The following is a 22,345-nucleotide window of genomic DNA, read 5'->3' as shown; positions in this document are numbered from 1 at the left end:
CTATCTTTACTGTGCAACGTTAACAGACAGCTGAAAAGGGAAGCAGACTATGGGTTATTTCAAACTTTCCCCTGCAAAAGATAAGATGGAGGTAGTGTGCTATGCAAATAAACATCAACTCATCCAGTCCAGAAGATTAAAGGGGCTCCATTCAACTTTGCTGTAGGGCCTCCTCTCTTTTTCTCGCATCCTAGTTTTCAGTGTTAAAGCACTAAGACGTGTACAGGCCTGAAGGCTTAGTTCATCTCCTACACCCATCAAGTAACTAACTGCATATCTGACTTCACTTGGGAAGAGACATTATTTTGATGGCAGTTTATGTTCCCGTTTTCCACAGAGTGCAGCTGCTGCTCCTAGTCCTGTGATGGGCAACATGCCTCCGAATGATGGAATGCCAGGAGGACCCATGCCCCCAGGATTCTTTCAGGTAAAAGACTTATTCTGTGCTCTTACTAAAAAGCTTAAGATCCATAACTTTTTATTTCTCGATTGATTGCCCAGTATTAGGGTTTGTTTGGGGGTTATTTTGCATGGCAAGCTGCTGATTTTATTGATACCATTTTGGGGTCTATATGATGCTTTTATTACATTTTATGAGGAATGTGTGATAACCAAAAAGCTGCATTTCTGAATTTCATTTTATTTTTTTTCTCTTTACGGTTTATACTGTACGAGTTAATAAAATATTTTGATATATCAAACTTTTTCACATGTGGCAATATCACATATGTTAATTTTTATTTTTTCATTTCTTTATTCTCAAAGTTGGAAAAGGGGGGTGTCAAAACTTTTATATTTTTCAATATTTAAAAAAAAAAAAAAAAAAACAACCTTTTTTTGTTTTATTTTATTATTTTTTAGTTTCCTTAAAGGAAATTAACTTATAATTGTTAGATCACTTGTTATATATTTTTTAATACTACATTACTGCCGTATAGAGTGAAAATGATGGTCTCCTATGAAGCCTAGTCTGTAGCTGAACTTACAGGAGTACCAAGGACCTTCAGTAGGCTCCTGACTGCCACAGTAACCTAACCACCACCCTCATTATGGGGAGGGGGGTGGCATGCCGCCAGAAACGTGACACTTAAATGCTGCTGTCAGAGATTGTCAGCGGCATTTAAGGGGTTAAACAGTAGCGATCAGAGCTAGCCAGTGCCCACCATGTATTGAGTGGGCTCAGCTTCCCAGCCTGCTCCATACACCCATATCCAATGTAATAGTATCTTTTGGCAGCAAGTGGTTAACATATTTAATGACACAGTGGTATATTGTCGATGGTTGTTAATGCATGGTATTGTGTCATCCATAGGTTATTATAGCATCCTTCTAACAGATTAATCATTCAGTTGCCTGTGATGGATGACATTCAGTAGCACTAGCACCCATACACTATTATGGTATTATTTTTCTACAGGATCCTGTCTATTCAATAGCCAAGAGAGTACGTAATGGCTATTGTGCAGTCTACTGATATATTCTGATGCAAAGGAAGCCAAATGGTCACTCTTGTGGCCTCTCTTTGGTTAATGTAACCTGATCGGCACATGTAGTGTACATGCTTTCCTGGCCATGTACTAGCTAGCCAAGAGGCTAGTCCCATGAGTATCTTTATTTCATCAACACTTCTGTGTCAGTATAGATTTATTATGTTAGTATTACTTGCATATGGCAATTATGGAGCTCATAGTTGCATATCACACATCAATCCTCATTATTCTATCCAATTTAACGTAGAGATTCAAGTTTAAAGCCACTTAAAGGAGTCCATCAAAGCAAGTTACAATACGAAGTAAGAATATGTCCAAGTAGGGCAGTTTTACCTGAGAAGAAGCATACCTGTTCCAAAATGCATGGACTACTTTTCAAGAAAAGAATCTTAAAAGTAAAATGCAAATTAGGTTCCCACTGCACCATGGGTAGTCCATAATATTACTTAGCCAGTCTTGACGTTTCAACTTTTGTGTCTTGTTCAGTAGTCGATTTCAGCCTCCATTACCTTGCCCATGTCTCTGAGTACTGGTATCTAGGGGTAATATTTGTCCTTGCGGAGAGTGACGTGTTAAGCACATCAGGTGAGGAGACCTTTAAAGCCGCAATGCTCCTCTGGGAAATATGCAAATTGTCTCTTCAGAGAGGAAGAGGACCAGAACTCTAGTGCCACCTACAGGAAGTAGCAATCCTAAAAATCAATAGTGACTCTTTAACAAACCTTATCACATGACTTAGGATATAAGCCAGAACCAGGATCTCAATTTGTAGACACTGTGTTTCAGGGTACTGCCTCTCGTCAGTGCAAAGTGTGAGTTCTGGATTGGCTCGGTGAGAGGCATCAAACCATATCTAAGGGGTAACATTTCTCCTTGTGGAGAGTGACATGTTAAGCATGTCACGGTGAGGAGACTTTTAAAGCCGCGATGCACTGGAGGATAATGGGTTCCTGGTCACTTCACATTTGATTCTTCTTGAATCTTTGGCAGCTTTTTTTCTTAACATGTTTTTTTTGACCGTGTTGACTATTAGCAACAAAACTTTCGATGGTTCTGTGATCACACCCTAATTTTAATAGTGCTGCATCCCTCTGTAAGACTTTTAACAATTTTGACTTTTCAGAGTCAATTAAATACAGTCTACAAAAAGGAGGCAATTTTTTTGCTGCCCTGTCCTCTTGTATTGCGCCTGTGCTATTGCACGACGTGCACAGGCAGACAGATATCCTCTGCTCTGATTTGTATACTAGTGGTCATGTGCCAACAAGATTCTCATCTGTATCACTCAATATTCTATTGAGAGAAGTGGATGAGAATCTCGTTGGCATGTGACCTGAAATATACAAATCACATATAAGCGGTCACTTGATGACCTGCTGAAGCTGGAAATAGAGGGGAATCCTGACTGCGGACATATCAAACACTGTAAGGATTTGGTCATTTAGAAAAACCTTTTAAGTTTCAGAAGCATAAATTAGATTTATTTTTTTGTGTTGATTTTTTACTGATGATTTCTTTTGAGGGGACATGCGGAAGCACCATTTCAATTTTTGCCTCAAGCAGCAGAAAACTTAGAATCAGCGCTAATGACACTGGTGCAGTAAATATGGAGGCAATCAATACTGCACCACCTACAGGTTATGTCAACCTACCAAACAACATAGAATAGAAACATCAGTACATCACAATGCAATGAGGGCCACACCACACCCCCAAAATAACAAGCACCGTCTTCCATTTAAAGAATATTTCAGCAGATTGCCGTAGCCCTTAAAATGCATTTATCCCCGTTATTGAAATGGTAATTTGCATTGTTATATTATTTCTGCCTAAAGCATTTTCCAAATACATTCTTACCTTCCTAATATATAGCAGTGACATTACAAGTAAATACTGATACAAAATGGATTACGACTTCTTTGTTTTGTGTACAGGAAAAGTAGACCATGTAAAAAAAAAATGTCCAGACCTTTATACCTGCAAAATGTTTCTAAAAATGTAATAGTAGTAGCAAGAAACAAACAAATAAAGACAGAGGTACTCTGTATTCTTATGCCATTTAATCAAAGAGGATTATTGCCTTTATGCTGTAATGGATGGATTCACCCGTGGGATTCCTGCTTCCCTTCCATGCACAGTCTATTAACACGCAGTGGACAGGTGCCACGAACCCTTTGCTTGTTTACCGCATAGTTCATGGAAAGCAAAGCCTTTCCAAAGCATCCCACAAGCTTATCTTCATGGAGACTCTCTGGCTGCTGGATAAGCCTGTGTGCCAACAATCGATAAAGTGAAGCGGTCTCTGCTTGGAACGTCTGCCTCCTGTTATTTCCTGCACAACCAGCAGTAAATATGGTTCCAGATTGCCACTTTCCTACAAGAAGGTGAAGAGAGTACAGCTGACAGGCGGGACGAAATGAATATTAACCTTTAGCCTTACTTTCTGTGATAAAAGTGCAAACAAGTATTCTGTTCTGTGAATATGTGGTATCTTATATTAGTCACCACATTTACTTAGTATTCTTAGAAGCTATCTAAACTCTAAAGGCCCCCATACACATTAGACCAGGGGTGGGCAATTCATTTTCCAGAGGGGCCACATGAGAGACCGTGACTATTGTGGAGGGCCGAACCAATAGGCTGAAATTATCTCTGCTCAATATTAACATATTAATTACAATTAATATTAATATAAAGTAATTATATAATTTAATATTGAACAGAATTAAGTATGCAGACATCCCCCTATATACCGTTTGAGCACACACACAGCCCACTATATACCGCAAGAGTCTCCACATAGCCTTCCCATGATCAGCATGAGACCCCCAAAGCCTCCCCATGTCCAGCAGGAGACCCCCATAGCCTCCCCATGTCCAGCAGGAGACCCCCATAGCCTCTCTATGTCTAGCAGGAGACCCCCATAGCCTCCCCATGTCCAGCAGGAGACCCCCATAGCCTCCCCATGTCCAGCAGACCCCCATAGCCTCCCCATGTCCTGCATCTGACCACGATAGCCTCCCCATGTCCTGCAACTGACCCCCATAACCTCCCCATGTCCAGCAACTGACCCCTACAGCCTCCCCATGTCCTCCCTATGTCCAGCGACTGACCCGTATAGCCTCCCCATGTCTTGCAACTGACCCCAATAGCCTCGCCATGTCCAGCAGGAGACCCCTATAGCCTCCCCATGTCCTGCGACTGACCCCCTCAGCCTTCCCATGTCCTGCAACTGACCCCCATAGCCACCCCATGTCCTGCACCTGACCACCATAGCCTCCCCATGTTCTGCAACTGACCCCCATTGCCATGAAAAAAAAACACCACATACTCACCTCACTCCGTTCCCATTACCCCAGCGCTGTGCCTCTGCTGCTCCTGTCTCCAGTGTGCAGTGCATCGCGTCAGCTGTCTCACTCACTGATTGGTGGAAGAAGGGGCCGGCGGCACCATCTTCCACCAATGCAGTCACCGCTGTCTGCATCCCGAGGATGCAGATAGCGGTGACAGTGGGCGGCAGCAGCGGTGGACAGGCGGGGGAGGGCGCTGTGTGGCTAGTGGCTCACTGTTTTCAGCCCACAGCTGTCTCGGTCTGCGGGCCAGACGGGGACAGCCACAGGGCCAGATGTGACCCACCGGCCACACTTTGCCCAGGCCTGCATTAGACTATTGTCGGCCGAGCACAACGATATTGACGGGCCCGGCCAACAGTCTAATGTGTATGCGGGCACCCAAACAACTGATCAGAAGGGGAGATGTCGATCGGGCATGTCTGATTTCCGACTGCCGATTGCTATATTCTCTCGGAGATAAAGGAGGCTTTCTCATAGAAAATATAGGCATGCTCATCCAAAAAGTGCTCCTTTGTATGGGAGAGCCAGCCAAGAAGGCTGCCAGCCGAACGATCGGCCAAAGAATCATTTGGCCAACAGCCACCTAATGTGTATAGCTGGCATAACAAACAGGTCCACAAGCACTAAAGTACCTTCATTCTCTGTCCATTGGACCTTACCCTGTATTATCTATTCTATTGACATTCCTCAGTACCATGCTGATGATAGTATAAGGTGGAATTACCCATTACATTGACTAAAATGAGGAGATTGAGATTAATCTGGTCCAGCTCCACCAAACAGTTATATATCTTAAACAGTATAACAAAAACTCTTCACGGCTTTCGAAGCTTGGAGCAGTTAAAAGAAGTGACAAAAGACGTAACACGCTCTCGTTTTAGCATTACAGTGGATATGTTCACTATTTTTGGCATTTTTTTAGCGCTTTTTCAGGTGAGTTCCGTGCGGAATTCGCCTTGATAATCATTATGTGCACATAAGTGATGAGCGAGTGTGCTCGTTTAACCCTTTCGCCGAGCACGCTCGGGTGCTTTCCGAGTATCTTCGGCGTGCTCGTATATTAAGTTCGAGTCCCAGCATCTACATGATTTATGGCTGTTAGTCAGCCTCAACACATGTAAGGATTCCCTAACAAACAGGCAATCTCTGCACGTGTTGAGGCTGACTAACAGCCATAAATCATGTAGATGCTGGGACTCGAACTTAATATACGAGCACGCCGAAGATACTCGGAAAGCCCCGGAGCGTGCTCGGCGAAAGGGTTAAGCGAGCACACTCGCTCATCACTAGTGCACATACCCTAAAGCTTCTTGTATACTCCAAGTAATAGATGAGCTATGTGTGAGGGTATAGACATTTATATAGGACCTATTCAAATTTCAATGGACTTTGAGGGGCCAATATATTAGAAACTACCCAAAGGAAATGGCATTTTAAAAACCGCACCCTCAAATACTTCAGGAATTTTTTTTAACCCTTCAGGTGCTTCACAGGAATTAATGCAAAGTGGAATGAAAAAAAACAACAAAAAGTGGACCCCACAGTTTGTTACCTAGTTTCTTCTAAGCACGCTGATACCCCACATGTAGTCAAAAAGTTCTGTTTGGACATACAGCAGGGCTCGGAGCGGAAGGAGTAATATTTGAATATTGGAACACAAATTTGGCCGAGAGATTGCGGGCGACCTGTCACATTAGCAGGGCCCCTAGAGTGCCTAAACAGCAGAAGCCCCCCACAAGTGACCCCATTTTGGAAACGAAAACCCCTCAAGGATTTTATCCAGGGGTATAGTGAGCACTTTGAACTCACAGGTACTACACAGAATTTGATAACATTATGTCATCATATTGAATATGTCGTTGTATCGTCATGATTTTTTTTTTTTAACTTTTGAAAAAACCCTAAGCCTAATGGCAAAGAATGAAAGAAATAACAATTATAAAATAAAAAATATTGACTAGGGGGATGACACGGGAAAGGGGTGATCAAGGGGGTGCACAGCAAGGTACAGTCCAAGTGCTGCCATATTTACTAATTAACCAATAGGAAAAATTACTGCTGTTGCCAGGTGCCGGCCGGCAGATCTCAGCGGGCGTACAGCGCATGCACCCGCCATTTTGCTGCAGAAGTAAGAAGAGGAGGTGAGGGGGATCGCGGATCCAGTACTAAAGTACTGTGGGGGGCCTGGGGACAATCATTTCTCTCTCCTCTGCCATGATATATCATGTCAGAGGATAGAGAAATTATATTTACACAGATTCTCACTTTTTTTTTTACGTGATTGCCATTATTCTTTAAATAACGGCAATCACATGATCGGGGACTGGAAAAAACAGCCCTGATCGTGCTCTCTCTCCGTGCTCTGGGGAGCGCTGTTACCTTATTCCCGATCGCCATGTTAAAATGGCGACGAGGGAATAAGGCCCCTTAGCAGCCGCCATTTTTATGCGTATCGGCGGTCATTAAGGGGTTAAAGTGTTACTTTACTATAAACACAAGCAGTGTCAGGCTGAGGTACCAAGGCCCACCAGTAACATTGATTCTGGGGGCTCATTCTTCAGCCACATGCAAGTATTATTGGCCGGGGATGTAGGATGCTATGTCTTTTGCTGCTGCTCTTTTTTGTCATGTCGTACGTTTCCTTAGTATAATAAAATAGGTAGTTTGTTAAATAAATGAGATGCTCTGTGCTTCCTTTGTCTGCAAATAGTACATTAAATGTGTTCTGTGCCAAGTTCTGCTCATGAGGGAGGCCCACTCCTGCACATGGGGCCCACCAGAGGATTCCCCTGCTCCCCTGTGGGCCAGTCCGAGCCTGAACGCACGTTTATAAAGGCTCGCCACAACCTCCAAGCTGCTCAATGCACCTCCTGCACAATAAGGAAGAATATCAGTTAAAAAGCTTTAAATACAGTAGCTTGTGAAAGTATTCACCCCCTTGGCATTTTCCAACCTGGAATTTCACTGCTTTTTTTGAGGGTTTGCATCAGTTCATGTAAAGAACATGCCTGCAACTGTGAACATTCGGTTTTCTTTTTATTGTGAAGCAAACAGACTATTTAGTGCTGATGCATCGCACACAAAACTATTTAAACACAGGTTGTAATGTAACAAAATAGACTTTTTAAGCCAAGGGGGTGAATACTTTCACAAGACACTGTAGTAAGTACATTAATATATCGGATCTCGATGCAGCCTTGTGGTTTTGCAATCTTTGCGTGTACATTTAATACATTATATGGTGCCTTCTTCGCTCCCATCCCATTCCCGTGTCCGCACTCACATTGCTCAAATGCTGTGTGACAGCCTCCAAGACAGCTGTATTAAGCTGTTTTTTTCCCTCAGCAAGTGAAGCATTTAAACACTGGCCATGTAGTCTAAATCAAGCAGTGCTAAGCCCTCTTGTATCCCAAAGGGTATATATCAGCGAGCGGGAGACCTCTCCAAACAGGATTATCAGACGGGGCTTGTCTGAGCCTCACAAGCACAGGGACAGTAGGCTTGGAGATAGGGAAGAGTTTTTGCTCTCTCTTCTCTGCTGCGTTGCTTTGTATCTTCTTGCCATTACACAGTGGAGGGGTTAATGAGTGCAGCGAGAGGTTAAATGCTAATTTTACAATCTTGAACTCCTACATCATTATTTCAGTACAATATTTAAACCTCAGAATTACTAGACAATTGCTCTTCTTGGTTCTTCTGTCTCTTTTCAACCCTGGATTATTGCAAGAACATTATGCAGAGCCCTATAGATGGCACAGAGCTGTGACCGTACCATTGTCTGATTCATTTATGTTGTCAAATTTTAAAGGGTTTGGTGCCTGTTTGCTCGGGACAGGGCTTGCTTTGCCTGTCACCACGGTCCCAAAATGTGGCTACAGAGTTTATTACTGTATTACTATTTGCTTAAAGTGTAACCATCCTTTTAATCTTTATTTCATAATTCAATAGTACATGTGAAAATGAGAAACTGTGTAATATATCTTATCAGAGAAATCTGCTTCTTTCTCTGCCAGGACTGATCTTTCACTATCAATTCATGGGTAAGATCTGTGTTCAGTGAAGACAGGTTCTCACATTACTGAGACAGGAGATGGCAGTTGGTGCTCGTAAAGTTCTATGGAGAGGAGGAGGCGCTAGAGGCAGACAGACATTCTATTAAAATGACAGTTGCAGTTCTCCATAAAATGTTATGAGCACCAACTGTCTTCTATTATTTCAGTAACGGAAAAGTCTCTATTGTCTGAATACAGATTTTGAGAATAAATTACCAATCCTGGAGGAGAAAGAATCTCATTTCTCTAATAAGATATATTACAAAGTTTCCTATTTCAACAAGCACTATTGATCTATTAAAAAAAATGAAAAATAAAGCTCTAGTTACTCTTTAAAGTATTCTCTGCATCTGACCTTGCAGCAGAGATGTAGGGCAGCACAGTGGCTCAGTGGTTAGCAGCGATACTTTGCAGGACTGGATCCTGGATTAGTATTTAACCAGACAAGGATTTGGTATGTTCTACCTGTGCTTGTGCTGGTTTTCTCCTTGGTTTCCCTTTTTAAAGTTGTTTAAGTTTGGTTTTGTATGATGAAGAAAAAACAAAACACAAAGAGTACTGATTGTGTATTAGAGAAATAAGGTGGTTAGCCCCATAGCGGACTTGGACTAAAGGCCCCGTCACACTTAGCGACGCTGCAGCGATCCCGACAACGATACAACCTGTCAGGGATCGTTGCTGCGTCGCTATGTGGTCGCTGGTGAGCTGTCAAACAGGCAGGCTCACCAGCGATCAGGGGAGCAGCGACATCGTGGAAAGAATCTTTCCACGATGTCCTGCTCCTGTTACCAGCCTGCTGAAGCAGGAGCAGGCTGGTAACCATGATAAACATCGGGTTACTAGGAGCACACACGCACCTAGTAACCCGCTGTTTATCATGGTTACCACTCTGCTACGGTGAGCGGGAGGTTACCGCTCACTTTAGCAGGCTCGTAACCATGATAAACAGCGGGTTACTAGGTGCGCGTGTGCCCCTAGTAACCCGATGTTTATCATGGTTACCAGCCTGATCGCTGCTCCCGCTGGTCACACACAGCGATGTGTGCTGACCAGCGGGAGGGCAACGACCAAAAAAAGGTCCAGGACATTCTGCAGCGATCAGCGACCTCACAGCAGGGGCCTGATCGCTGCAAAGTGTCACACATAGCGACATCGCTGGTGAGGTCGCTGTTGCGTCACCAAAACCGTGACTCAGCAGCGATCTCACTAGCGATCTCGCTATGTGAGACAGGGGCTTAATGTGATTAGCACTGCACAATATAAAAACAGGTAATTCACAAATGGAGCAGATTGCAGAGTTTGCACACATTGCAACACTTTTGCTACCAGTGTGATACATGCATATTAGCACATGCTACCATGTGAAGCTACAATTATTATTATTTATTTATATAGCACCATTGATTGCATGCTGTTGTTACATAAATAATACAGAATAAATACTGGGAGCAATGCGCTGATATAATGCCGGCTGGATATGATGAGAGATGCTGTATTGATGTGGACATATATGTGAGCATTCTGGTATATCCCCCTCTACGAGGACCTGGGCCTCTTCTTCCAGCTTATTTTTTTTTCCATCTCCACTCAGCGGTGCAGCTGGCCATAAATCTCAGCTGTGAAGATGGAGGGGGTTTGGTTGCTCTTAGTATTCCCTCGGATTTCTCTCTCTCCCTTTTTTATTTCTTCTCTCCCTCTGCACACAAAAAATCTCTTTAATTGTTACCAGCTTCTGAAGCAGCAAGGAAGAAAAATGAGGGCTGGCCCTGGGAAAATGAGGTTTATTGGGTGGTGCTTGAAGGGGACTCGGACAATGCTTGAAACACCTAGATGTTCAGGAAATACTGCTTTCTGGCTTAAGCTTCTCCGAAGAACAATAAGGGGGTCAGGTGAATTGTGATTTGCAATGTGTAGAAGTAGGTGGGCATGGCCTACAACCATGGGCATAGACATATGGGAATGGCTGTACTCAGCCAATCAAACCTACAAGGAACTTGGAGCTATTGATCTCTATTAAACACATAGGAATAGTGAATGACTGACAATCTTCTGACAATGAGGCTTATAAATGTGTTGGACATTTGAGGCTGCAAGTAGTGAGTTCTTGAAGTCAATGTATTGGGAGCAGGAAAAGTGGACAATGTCTGCCGGACTTGACAAGCGCGAAGTTGTAATAAGGCCAGGTTCACATCACATTTTTGCCACGAGTCAGTGGATGAGCTTTTTTCTAAAGCGCTGGAAAACGAGATTCAGGCATATTTATTGAGGGGACCATTGACTTAAATGAAGCAGACAGTTGCAGAGTCGCTTTATGTGCTGTCTGTCATCATTTTTCGCAGTGTCTGCCTTTTTCAGGTGGACACAAAAACGTGGTCAACTGCGTCTAACTAAACAACTGGGTCAGAGTATCTTTAAAATGGCAGTTCTTGTGAGTGTTCCTCTAGTGATTAGTACTTAGTAAAAGTGGCCTAGGGAAGAAAATACGGGGAACTGGCAACAGGACCATGGGCAGCTTTGGCTGATTGCTGCGCACAGGGAGTGAAAGCTATTCCTTCTTGTCCGATTCCGTAGTAGAATTACCATAGATCAAAATGCTGAAAAAAGCAAATGCTAGCGGAGAAAGAAAAAATGTCACACAGTGAATTGTACGTTACTGGGTATGGGACTGCCTAGAACTCTTAGAGTGCTCATGTTAAGTCATTGACCAGTGGAAGAAGGTGCCCACATCTGATCAACCATGTCTTTTTTGTACATCATGTGAACATATTGGTCCTCATGTGTTGTTTAACTGGAGCAAAAGATGTATATACTATATATATAGCATATATAGTACTTTATATACTATATATGCATATACTATGGAAAGAAGGCTAGTCAACGGAGGCAGTTTGTGGCTGGCATCAGTGTGGATGTTACATCTGCGAACATTATTTAGGAATGGTTTGAGAAACATGACGAAAAGATCAAAGTATTGTCCTCCAAATTCCCAAAAACTAAATTTGTAGGATGCACTGAAAAACATGTCCAATCCATTGAGGGCCAACCTCACAACTTACAGGAATAAATGGATCTGCCGCTAATGTTGACAAGAGTCTTCGAACTAAAGAAAGGTGAAGGGAAAATCCTAGACAATAGATTTCTGCAAACATTTGGAGTGTAATAACCTACCTTGTATTGCTAAATGTAATATGGATCTTCTTATACAGGGTAATAAACACATTGTAGTATCTTCCCTCATTGGTTAGCTTTTCTGTGTTCTCCCCAATCTTGTTCCAGTTTCTCTATCACCTTCTCATGTTTTCATTAAGCATACCTGTCTTTAGTTGAGAAAAGCAGGTTTTGTATTAGATATAGTAATTAAATACCATGGTGCAGTTAATTTTCTTTTTAAAATGGGGTGACGTGATTAAAAAAATATTGTGTCCTATTTTTGTAATATTTCTTCAAAACATTATACTTTATTTTTTAGTCACCATATGCCAGAGTATTGTAATATACAGTGAAAATGATGGTTTCCCTCAGGAAGTCTCCTGTTGTCAATGAGCACCCCTATGATCGCATTATAGGTTGATGTGTGACAGAACAGAACCCATACTGGGATTGCTCCATTTAAATGCCACTGTTATTCATTGACAGCGACATTCAAGGGGAATCTGTCGCCAGGTTTTTGCTACATCATCTGGGAACAGCATAATGTATGGGCAAAACCCCGATTCCTGCAATGAATCACTTACTGGGCTGCTTGCTGAAGATTTGATAAAATCACAGTTTTATCTGCTATCAGTTCTCTGAATGCTGAGCTTTGTATAACCCCACCCACACCACTGATTGGCTGCTTTCTGTGTACACTGCGCATAGGCAGAAAGCTGCCAATCAGTGGTGTTGGTTGGTTATACCGAGCTCATGAATATGAAGGACTATCTGACAGCAAGTTTACTATTCCTGTAGTGATAAACTACTGCTAAAAAACTGTGATTTTATCAAAACTACAGCAAGCAGCCCAGTAAGTGACACATCTCTCAAATAAAGGTCTTTGCCCCTATATTATGCTGCTTTCAGGCAGCAAAAACCTTCTGACAGATTCCCTATAAATAGCTAAACATCAGTTTATGTAGAGGTGAAGGACATGAGCAGAGATAGAGAGAGAAGAAAAGAGTTCTAATAAGAGTTGTAATAAGTGTTTTATCTCACCCCTGGATTTACTATGGCTACACTGCTCTATACGGCTCCCTGCTCACTACCCTCCTCACAACCCGGCTCATCCTTGACCATGCTACTTCTGAACTTGTGCTACATAGAGGTAGGAGACTTAACCGAAAAAAATGAACTGGAGTATAAGTTGGTATGCATGAAAAATAGGAGCATGTTCACATTGGGCATTAAACAAACAAAATGAACATATACCCTGCTGAAGGTAAATAAGTAAAAGCAATAGTGCATAGAAATAACGTAGGGAACTTAGTAAACACTGTTTTTGATCAAAACAAGTGTAAAAGCCATCTTACCAGCGTCAAGGTGTACCGCAGTGACGTCAATATGAATAAGGGAAGAGCAGGACTGGGGTCCCTAATGGATACCCTGCAAATGGGAAGCTATATAAACGTTATGTCCAGCACAAAGAAAGGGAGGCCACATCCTGACCTGCACTAAATGCAGAAACCTGAAACTAAACCAAAACCAATGAACTGGTGTATAAGTTGGTATGCATGCAATATAGGAGCATGTTCACACTGGCCATTAAACAGACAACACCTAAGATAGAGACAAAATGAGCATATACCCTGCTGTAAGTAAATAAGTCAAAGCAATAGTGCATAGAAATAATGTAGGGTACTTTTTTTTTTTTTATAGAGGCAGGAGAGCAGGAATCCTTTATGTCCGTGTGTAGTGTATGAGAAATATCATAGCAGCTATTCTCCACCCACTATCTCAGAGACAACTGAAAGTTAGAGATGGAGCATGCAGAGGGGAACTGGTAGAAATGCAGGAACAAGTTATATAATTGCCAGAAATCATGTTATTCCTCAAGTATACACAAGACAGCTTATTCAGAAATGTCACCTGAAACAAGTAAGCTTTAATATGTAAAGGATAAATGAACTTGTTTTATTCCCTTTTTTGTGTTCCAGTGTTGTGGTCAATAAATTATAATAATAATGCAAAAAAGAGCAGTTATTAGTCAACACGTACACCAATGATAAGGTGAGCGAAGATTGTGCATAGAAGGGGTCCCATGTGTGAGATCTCCCCCCCATTATCCCTGCTCAGCATATACAGCTGTACTGTAAGTTACTGAAGTGCTGTGTCTTCCTCTCCAGTTAAGCTGCGATGCCCCAGCTAACCAGACTTGGCTTCAAAGCAGATCAGAGGCTGGAAGTTCTTTTTTGTGCAAGCCGTCACGCTGAAATGGGCAGGCGTCTGCTTCCCGTAGGGTTAGAGGGACGCAGATCGGAGCAGGGGAAAGGCCGCTTTTCTTTGAAAGCCTTCCCTTGAATGAATGAATGCCAGGAATAGTGGAGAGAAATAGCTGCAATTCAGATATCATTACACATGGGGAGACACGCAAGGGACAGGTAGAGCAAAAATTGAAATATCACTCAAATAATCCCACATGATCCTCCCAAGTAATGGGCTCCCTGGTGCTCCTCACTGTAATACCATATTCAGTCTTCCACATCTCCCTTCTGTCTAGCTGTCACCTCCTTTGATGCCATTTATATAACAAGGACTGTTTAGAGTAGGTGGTGTGGCTTTAACACAGACTGTGGGGGGTTACATTTACCTAGTTGTAAGTCTTGTAGAAGACCAAGATTGTCTTTCATGTTCCCATAAATACGGATATTATAGTCATATTGATAGAGAAACTGTAAAGTCATTGTAATTGTTTTCTTTGTGAATGTGGCCTACAATGTTCTTCTAACAGGATCTGTTCTACTCTTCTCTTCTGCTATTCACCGTTTATAGAAATGTTCTCTCTTTGACCCGCGAACACACTACATTGTATGCAGAACATCCAAGGTTATCAATTTCTTGCCTGCCTTACTCCTAGTTCTGCATTGGTTTTTTTTTATATTTCAACAGCTCCACCAGTTTAGAGGAACTTGTTAAGGTCATTTTGAAGGTCATGTTTTATTTTAATAGCTCAAAGAGCTAATGTAATGTTAACAGTGTTAACATTCTGATTTATAATTAACCATTATGTATATAAAGAACAATGATTCCTCCACGAACAACGGTCCACACAAAGATGTTTGCGGATGCTTTTTAACCTTTACTTGTAAATGTACATAATAAAGATATTTTGACACGTGTGACAATTATAATTTAATAATACTAGTAGTTTTCCTGAGATTTAATTATGTTTCATTATGAAATATGACATTTAGCTGAATCCACTACATAGTGACAGGTAACTGACTAGTCATATGGCCTCAAATTCACTGCTGAGACACAGGGCAAATTCAGCCGTGGGAAAAACGGTCCATGTCCGCGATGTAATGCACCGACTGGTCATGGATCTCGCGACCTAAATTCAAGAGCCTCATAGGCATATATGAGGCTACTGAAACAAATTCAGGTTCGGATAAACATGGCCGATCCATGTGCCATGTTCTGTAAAGCGACTGTTATTCATGGGCGTCCAAATTCTCCCTTAATTAGTCAAAGGCCTTACTGCAAGAATCAGTCTCAGTTACACCTAATTAAGAAAGTAACAGTATAACTGAATGCTAAAAATGTAAGAGAAATCCTTCCAAAATAATAAACTCATACCTTAGATAATTGTAACTAAAAAAAAGTTTCTTTAGAAATTAAACTTTGAGTTAAAATATTATTTGTAAAGAAATACTAACAAACAAAACAACCCTTCGATATGCTATTTTTATTGCGTTTTCTATTATTTTTATACCTTTGTTTTTGCAAGAGATACTGGAACAGCAGCCAACATAACACTAAAAGGGGTATTCCCATCTCCAAGATCCTATCCCAATATGTAGTAGATGTAATAATAATATTAGCAAATACCTCCAATTAGAAATGCCGTGTAGTTTTTCTGATTCGCTATGCCTCTTTCCTCATGTGCAGGCATTGCAGGACCTTAGGCATCCATGATTACGACCACTGATATAGTGACAGTTAGTTAGCTAGTTGTTAGTGGACGTAACCATGGATACCTAAGGTCCTGCAATGCCTGCACATGGGGAAAGAGACAAAGCGAATCAGAAAAACTATACTACATTTACACTACAGTGGTGGCCAAAAGTATTGGCACCCCTGCAATTCTGTCAGATAATACTCAGTTTCTTCCTGAAAATGATTGCAATCACAAATTCTTTGGTCTTATTATCTTCATTTAATTTGCTTGCAAGGAAAAAACACAAAAGAGAATGAAGCCAAAATGAAATCATTGATCATTTCATACAAAACCCCAAAAATGGGCCAGACAAAAGTATTGACACCCTCAGCCTAATACTTGGTTGCACAACCTTTAGCCAAAATAACTGCGAACAACCGCTTCCGGTAACCATCAATGAGTTTCTTACAATGCTCTGCTGGAATTGTAGACCATTCTTCTTTGGCAAACTGCTCCAGGTCCCTGATATTTGAAGGGTGCCTTCTCCAAACTGCCATTTTGAGATCTCTCCGCAGGTGTTCTATGGGATTCAGGTCTGGACTCATTGCTGGCCACCTTAGAAGTCTCCAGTGCTTTCTCTCAAACCATTTTATAGTGCTTTTGGAAGTGTGTTTTGGGTCATTGTCCTGCTGGAAGACCCATGACCTCTGAGGGAGACCCAGCTTTCTCACACTGGGCCCTACATTATGCTGCAAAATTTGTTGGTAGTCTTCAGACTTCATAATGCCATGCACACGGTCAAGCAGTCCAGTGCCAGAGGCAGCAAAGCAACCCCAAAACATCAGGGAACCTCCACCATGTTTGACTGTAGGGACCGTGTTCTTTTCTTTGAATGCCTCTTTTTTTTCCTGTACACTCTATGTTGATGCTTTTTGCCAAAAAGCTCTACTTTTGTCTCATCTGACCAGAGAACATTCTTCCAAAACGTTTTAGGCTTTCTCATGTAAGTTTTGGCAAACTCCAGCCTGGCTTTTTTATGTCTCGGGGTAAGAAGTGGGGTCTTCCTGGGTATCCTACCATACAGTCCCTTTTCATACAGACGCCGACGGATAGTACGGGTTGACACTGTTGTACCCTCGGACTGCAGGGCAGCTTGAACTTGTTTGGATGTTAGTCGAGGTTCTTTATCCACCATCTGCACAATCTTGCGTTGAAATCTCTCGTCAATTTTTCTTTTCCGTCCACATCTAGGGAGGTTAGCCACAGTGCCATGGGCTTTAAACTTCTTGATGACACTGCGCACGGAAGACACAGGAACATTCAGGTCTTTGGAGATGGACTTGTAGCCTTGAGATTGCTCATGCTTCCTCACAATTTGGTTTCTCAAGTCCTCAGACAGTTCTTTGGTCTTCTTTCTTTTCTCCATGCTCAATGTGGCACACACAAGGACACAGGACAGAGGTTGAGTCAACTTTAATCCATGTTAACTGGCTGCAAGTGTGATTTAGTTATTGCCAACACCTGTTAGGTGCCACAGGTAAGTTACAGGTGCTGTTAATTACATGAATTAGAGAAGCATCACATGATTTTTCAAACAGTGCCAATACTTTTGTCCACCCCCTTTTTTAGGTTTGGTGTGGAATTATATCCAATTTGGCTTTAGGACAATTCTTTTTGTGTTTTTTCATTGAAGACAAATTAAATGAAGATAATAATACCAAAGAATTTGTGATTGCAATCATTTTCAGGAAGAAACTGAGTATTATCTGACAGAATTGCAGGGGTGCCAATACTTTTGGCCACCACTGTACACTGGTCTGGCTGCCAATTTGGACGTCTGACCAGGGTCCTGTGAATCATTTTGGTGATCTCTAGATGGAGATCAGCTTGTGTGCTATGGCACATGCCTTACATGTAAGCCATAAGTGAGATATCCCCTAAACATAGGTCTTACATTTAGTCATCCAATAGAGATTAGTGGTATTTGCAAATACTTTAGCTTTGCTTTGCAGATAAGATAAAATATTATATCAGTTTCATTTATAGAATATTTACAGTGAAAACTCTTTTAAATTGGATGAAACTAATGACAGAGAGAATACTTAGAAACCTGTGCATTATAGAAATGATTGCGACAAAAATAATCCATTCCATACGTCTGATCGGGGTTGTTTCTGTGGAATCTCTGCAAATCTAATTCAGAAGAGTGGGACAGTGTCATAAAGTTCAGTGATAAAACTTTTGCATATGATCATCATGACTTTCATATTATTATGACTATAGATGGATATAGACAGCCATGTTTTTGGTCAGCATGCTGTCCACGTGGATAGCATGTTGAACCAATAATAAGTTATAAGCCAGTGCACACCAGCGATTTTTCACAAAGTCAATGGCCCATGTGAATATATTGCAGCATGCTCTAGCCTAGTTAATTTTACATACAAGACTAATGCATGTAAATATCAGACAGCCGTCCTCTATGCGCATGCAGAGCCAGGGGCGTACCGTCCATAGTGGCAGCCCACGCAGCTGCTATGGGGCCCGTGAGACAGGGGTGCGTGAGACAGGGGGTCCTGACGTTAAACAGCATCAGACACCTCCACCCCCTATCACAATTTCAACAGTATCTGTATCCTTGGGATCCAGATACAGTTGAAAACAACCAGGCTCGGTCAGAACCTCCAGAGGATTCGGTGGCCTGGAGTCGGAAGAAGGATCCACCTCTTCATCCCTGGCTGCACTCTGTCCAGCTGCGCAGAGGATGCCTCACTGCTCTGTAAGTGCAGGAGAGGAGGCTCCGCCCACCAGCCCCAGGCTCCAGCGGAGCAGAGCAAAGTGGCTGCTTATAACATGGCCCCTGCTCTTCTGGCTGTGTCCCCTGCTCTGTAGCTTACTGCTCCGCTCTCCCCCTGTTGCCTTCAGCCCTGCAATTAAAGTGAGAGAGATCTGCAGTCAGGCTCTGGGGGATGGGAGCTGCATCCGAGAGAAATGCATCATGTGCAATCATCTGCAGAGAGGGTAAATCCATGTGTAATGTGTATGCAATGTGTGAATATGTGTGTGTATATGTGTGTTTGCATGTGTGTATATATGTGTGTGTGTGTGCGTGCATATGTGTATATATATATATATCTGTGTGTGCATGTGTATGTGCATATGTGTGTATATATGTATGTGTGTATATGTGTGTGTATTGTGTGTGCATATGTGTGCATATATGTGTGTGCATATATGTTTATATGTGTATGTGCATATGTGTGCATATATGTGTGTGTGCATATGTGTGTATATATATATGTGTGTGTGCGCATGTGTGTGTATATGTGTGTGCATATGTGTATATGTGTGTGTGCATATATGTGTATATATGTGTGTGTATATATGTTTATGTCTGTGTATATGTGTGTATATATGTGTATGTGCATATATGTGTATATAAGTGTGTGTGTGCATATCTGTGTGTGCATATATATGTAAATACAGACGTAGTCAAAATTGTTAGTACCCCTCGTTTAATGAAAGAAAACCCCACAATTGTCACAGAAATAACTTGAATCTGACAAAAATAATAATAAATTAAAAATCTATTCATATGAACAAATGAAAGCCAGACATTGCTTTTCAACCCTGCTTCCACAGAATTTAAAAAAAAATTAAACTAATGAAATAGGCCTGGATAGAAATGATGGTACCCCTGAAAATAATAAGACAAAAGGGACATGTTTAATCAAGTTGTGTCCACTAATTAGCATCACAGGTGTCTACAATCTTGTAATTAGTCAGTGGGCCTGTATATAGAGCTATAGATACTCACTGTGCAGTTTGGTGACATGGTGTGTACCACACTCAACATGGACCAGAGGAAAGAGTTGTCTCAGGAAATTAAAAAGAAAATTATAGACAAGCATGTTAAAGGTAAAGGTTATAAAACCATCTCCAAGCAGCTTAATGTTCCTGTGACTACAGTTGCACATATTATTCAGAAATTTAAGATCCATGTGACTGTAGCCAACCTCCCTGGATGTGGCTGCAGGAGGAAAATTGATGACAAATCAAAGAGATGGATAATACGAAGGTAATAAAACAGCCCAGGATAACTTCTAGAGAGATTAAAGGTGAACTTCAAGCTCAAGGAACATCAGTGTCAGATCGCACCATCCGTCATTGTTTGATCCAAAGTGGACTTCATGGGAGACGACCAAGGAGAACACCATTGTTGAAAAAAAATCATAAAAAAGCCAGACTGGAAATTGCCAAACTACATGTTGACAAGCTACAAAGCTTCTGGGAGAATCCATCCGTTCACCCGTTCTGCGTCGCACAAAGTGTATCCACTTGACTTCTGCACAACACAACTGATATTCCCAATCTCATTTATAAGCCAAGAAATCCCGCTTATTAAACCTGACAGGGCACACCTGTGAAGTGAAAACCATTTCCGGTGACTACCTCTTGAAGCTCATCAAGAGAATGCCAAGAGTGTGCAAAGCAGTCATCAAAGCAAAAGGTGGCTACTTTGAAGAACTTAGAATATAAGACATATTTTCAGTTGTTTCACACTTTTTTGTTAACTATATAATTCCACATGTGTTAATTCATAGTTTTGATGCCTTCAGTGTGAATGTACAATTTTCATAGTCATGAAAATACAGAAAAATCTTTAAATGAGAAGGTGTGTCCAAACTTTTGGTCTGTACTGTATGTGTATGTGCATATATGTGTATACAGTTGTGCTCAAAAGTTTACATACAGAATTTTTGCTTTCTTGGCCTTGTTTCACAGAATATGAATGTAACACAAAAACTTTTTCTACACCCATGGTTATTGTTTTTTTTAAATCTTAATGACAACCAAAAGCATCCAAATGATCCTGATCAAAAGTTCACATAGCCTGGTGATTTTGGCCTGATAGCATGCACAGAATTTGGCACAAATGGATTTGAATGGCTGCTAAAGGTAAAATCCTCACCTGTGACCTGTTTGCTTGTAATCAGTGTGTGTACATAAAAGCTGAGTGACTTTCTGGGAACCAGACAGACTCTTGCATTTTTCATCCAGCCACTGATGTTTGTGGATTGTGATTCATGGGGAAAGCAAAAAAAATTGTCAATGGATCTATGGGAAAAGTTAGTTGAACTGTATAACACAGGAAAGGGATACAAAAAGATATCCAAGGAATTGATAATGCCAGTCAGTAGCGTTCAAACTGTAAATTAACAAATTGAAATTCAGGGGCTCTGTAAAAACCAAACTACGGTCAGGTAGACCAACACATATTTCGGCCACAACTGCCAGGAAAATTGTTCGGGATGCAAAGAAAAACCCACAAATATAAATCAGCTGAAACTCAGGACTCTGAAAACTAGCGGTGTGGCTGTTTCAAGATGCACAATAAGGAGGCACTTGAAGAAAAATGGGCTGCATGGTCGAGTCGCCAGAAGAAAGCCATTACTGCACAAATGCCACAAAGTATCTTGTCTAAAATACGTCAAACAGCACAGAAACAAACCTCAAAACTTCTGGAACAAGGTAATTTGGAGTGATGAGACCAAAATTGACCTTTTTGGCCACAACCATAAACGTTACAATTGGAGAGAGGTCAACAAGGCCTATGATGAAAGGAACACCATTCCTACAGTAAAGCACGGAGGTGGATCGCTGATGTTTAGGGGATGTGTGAGCTACAAAGGCACTGGAAACTTGGTGAAAGTTGAAGGAAAGATGAATGCAGCACGTTATCAACAAATACTGGAGGCAAATTTGCACTCATCAGCCCGGAAGCTGCGCATAGGACGTACTTGGACATTCCAACATGACAACGATCCAAAACACAAGGCCAAGTTGACCTGTCATTGGCTTACAGCAAAACAAAGTGAAGGTTTTGGAGTGGCCATCTCAATCTCCTGACTTCAATATCATTGAGCCACTCTGGGGAGATCTCAAGCGTGCAGTTCATGCTAGACAGCCCAGGAAATTACAGGAACTAGAGGCTTTTTGCCAAGAAGAATGGGCAGCTTTACCATCTGAGAAAATAAAGAACCTCATCCACAACTACCACAAAAGACTTCAAGCTGTCATTGATGTCAGAGGGGGCAATACACGGTGTTAAGAACTGGGGTATGTGAACTTTTGATCAGGGTCATTTGGATGTTTTTGGTTGTCATTAAGATTTAAAAAGAGAAAACACAGTAGTTTGACAATAAATGACTTCACCCAACCAATAAACATGAGGGGAGAAAAAGTTTTTTTTGTTATCATTCATATTCTCTGAAACAAGGCCAAGAAAGCAAAAATTCTGCCGGGGTATGTAAACTTTTGAGTACAACTGTATATGTGTGTCATGTCTGTGTATCTGTGTACTTATGTGTATGTGCT

The 22,345-nt window shown here is 41.6% G+C and overlaps 1 protein-coding gene across 1 annotated transcript in view; it reads left to right on the top strand.

Moving 5' to 3' along the window:
• The window catches only part of SSBP4 (single stranded DNA binding protein 4), a 510,052-nt gene that overhangs the window by 410,374 nt on the left and 77,333 nt on the right, over positions 1-22,345 (top strand). Inside the window, exon 5 of the mRNA XM_073686385.1 lies at positions 338-427. Within this exon, the coding sequence (XP_073542486.1) occupies positions 338-427 (90 nt within the window). The remainder of the gene's footprint in view (positions 1-337; positions 428-22,345) is intronic.

The sequence above is a fragment of the Phyllobates terribilis genome, unplaced genomic scaffold, assembly GCF_046119375.1.
Source record: "Phyllobates terribilis strain yellow unplaced genomic scaffold, ASM4611937v1 Scaffold_1__5_contigs__length_1240528914, whole genome shotgun sequence".
NCBI classification, from domain to species: Eukaryota; Metazoa; Chordata; class Amphibia; order Anura; family Dendrobatidae; genus Phyllobates; species Phyllobates terribilis.
This window is presented reverse-complemented; position numbering and strand designations above follow the sequence as displayed.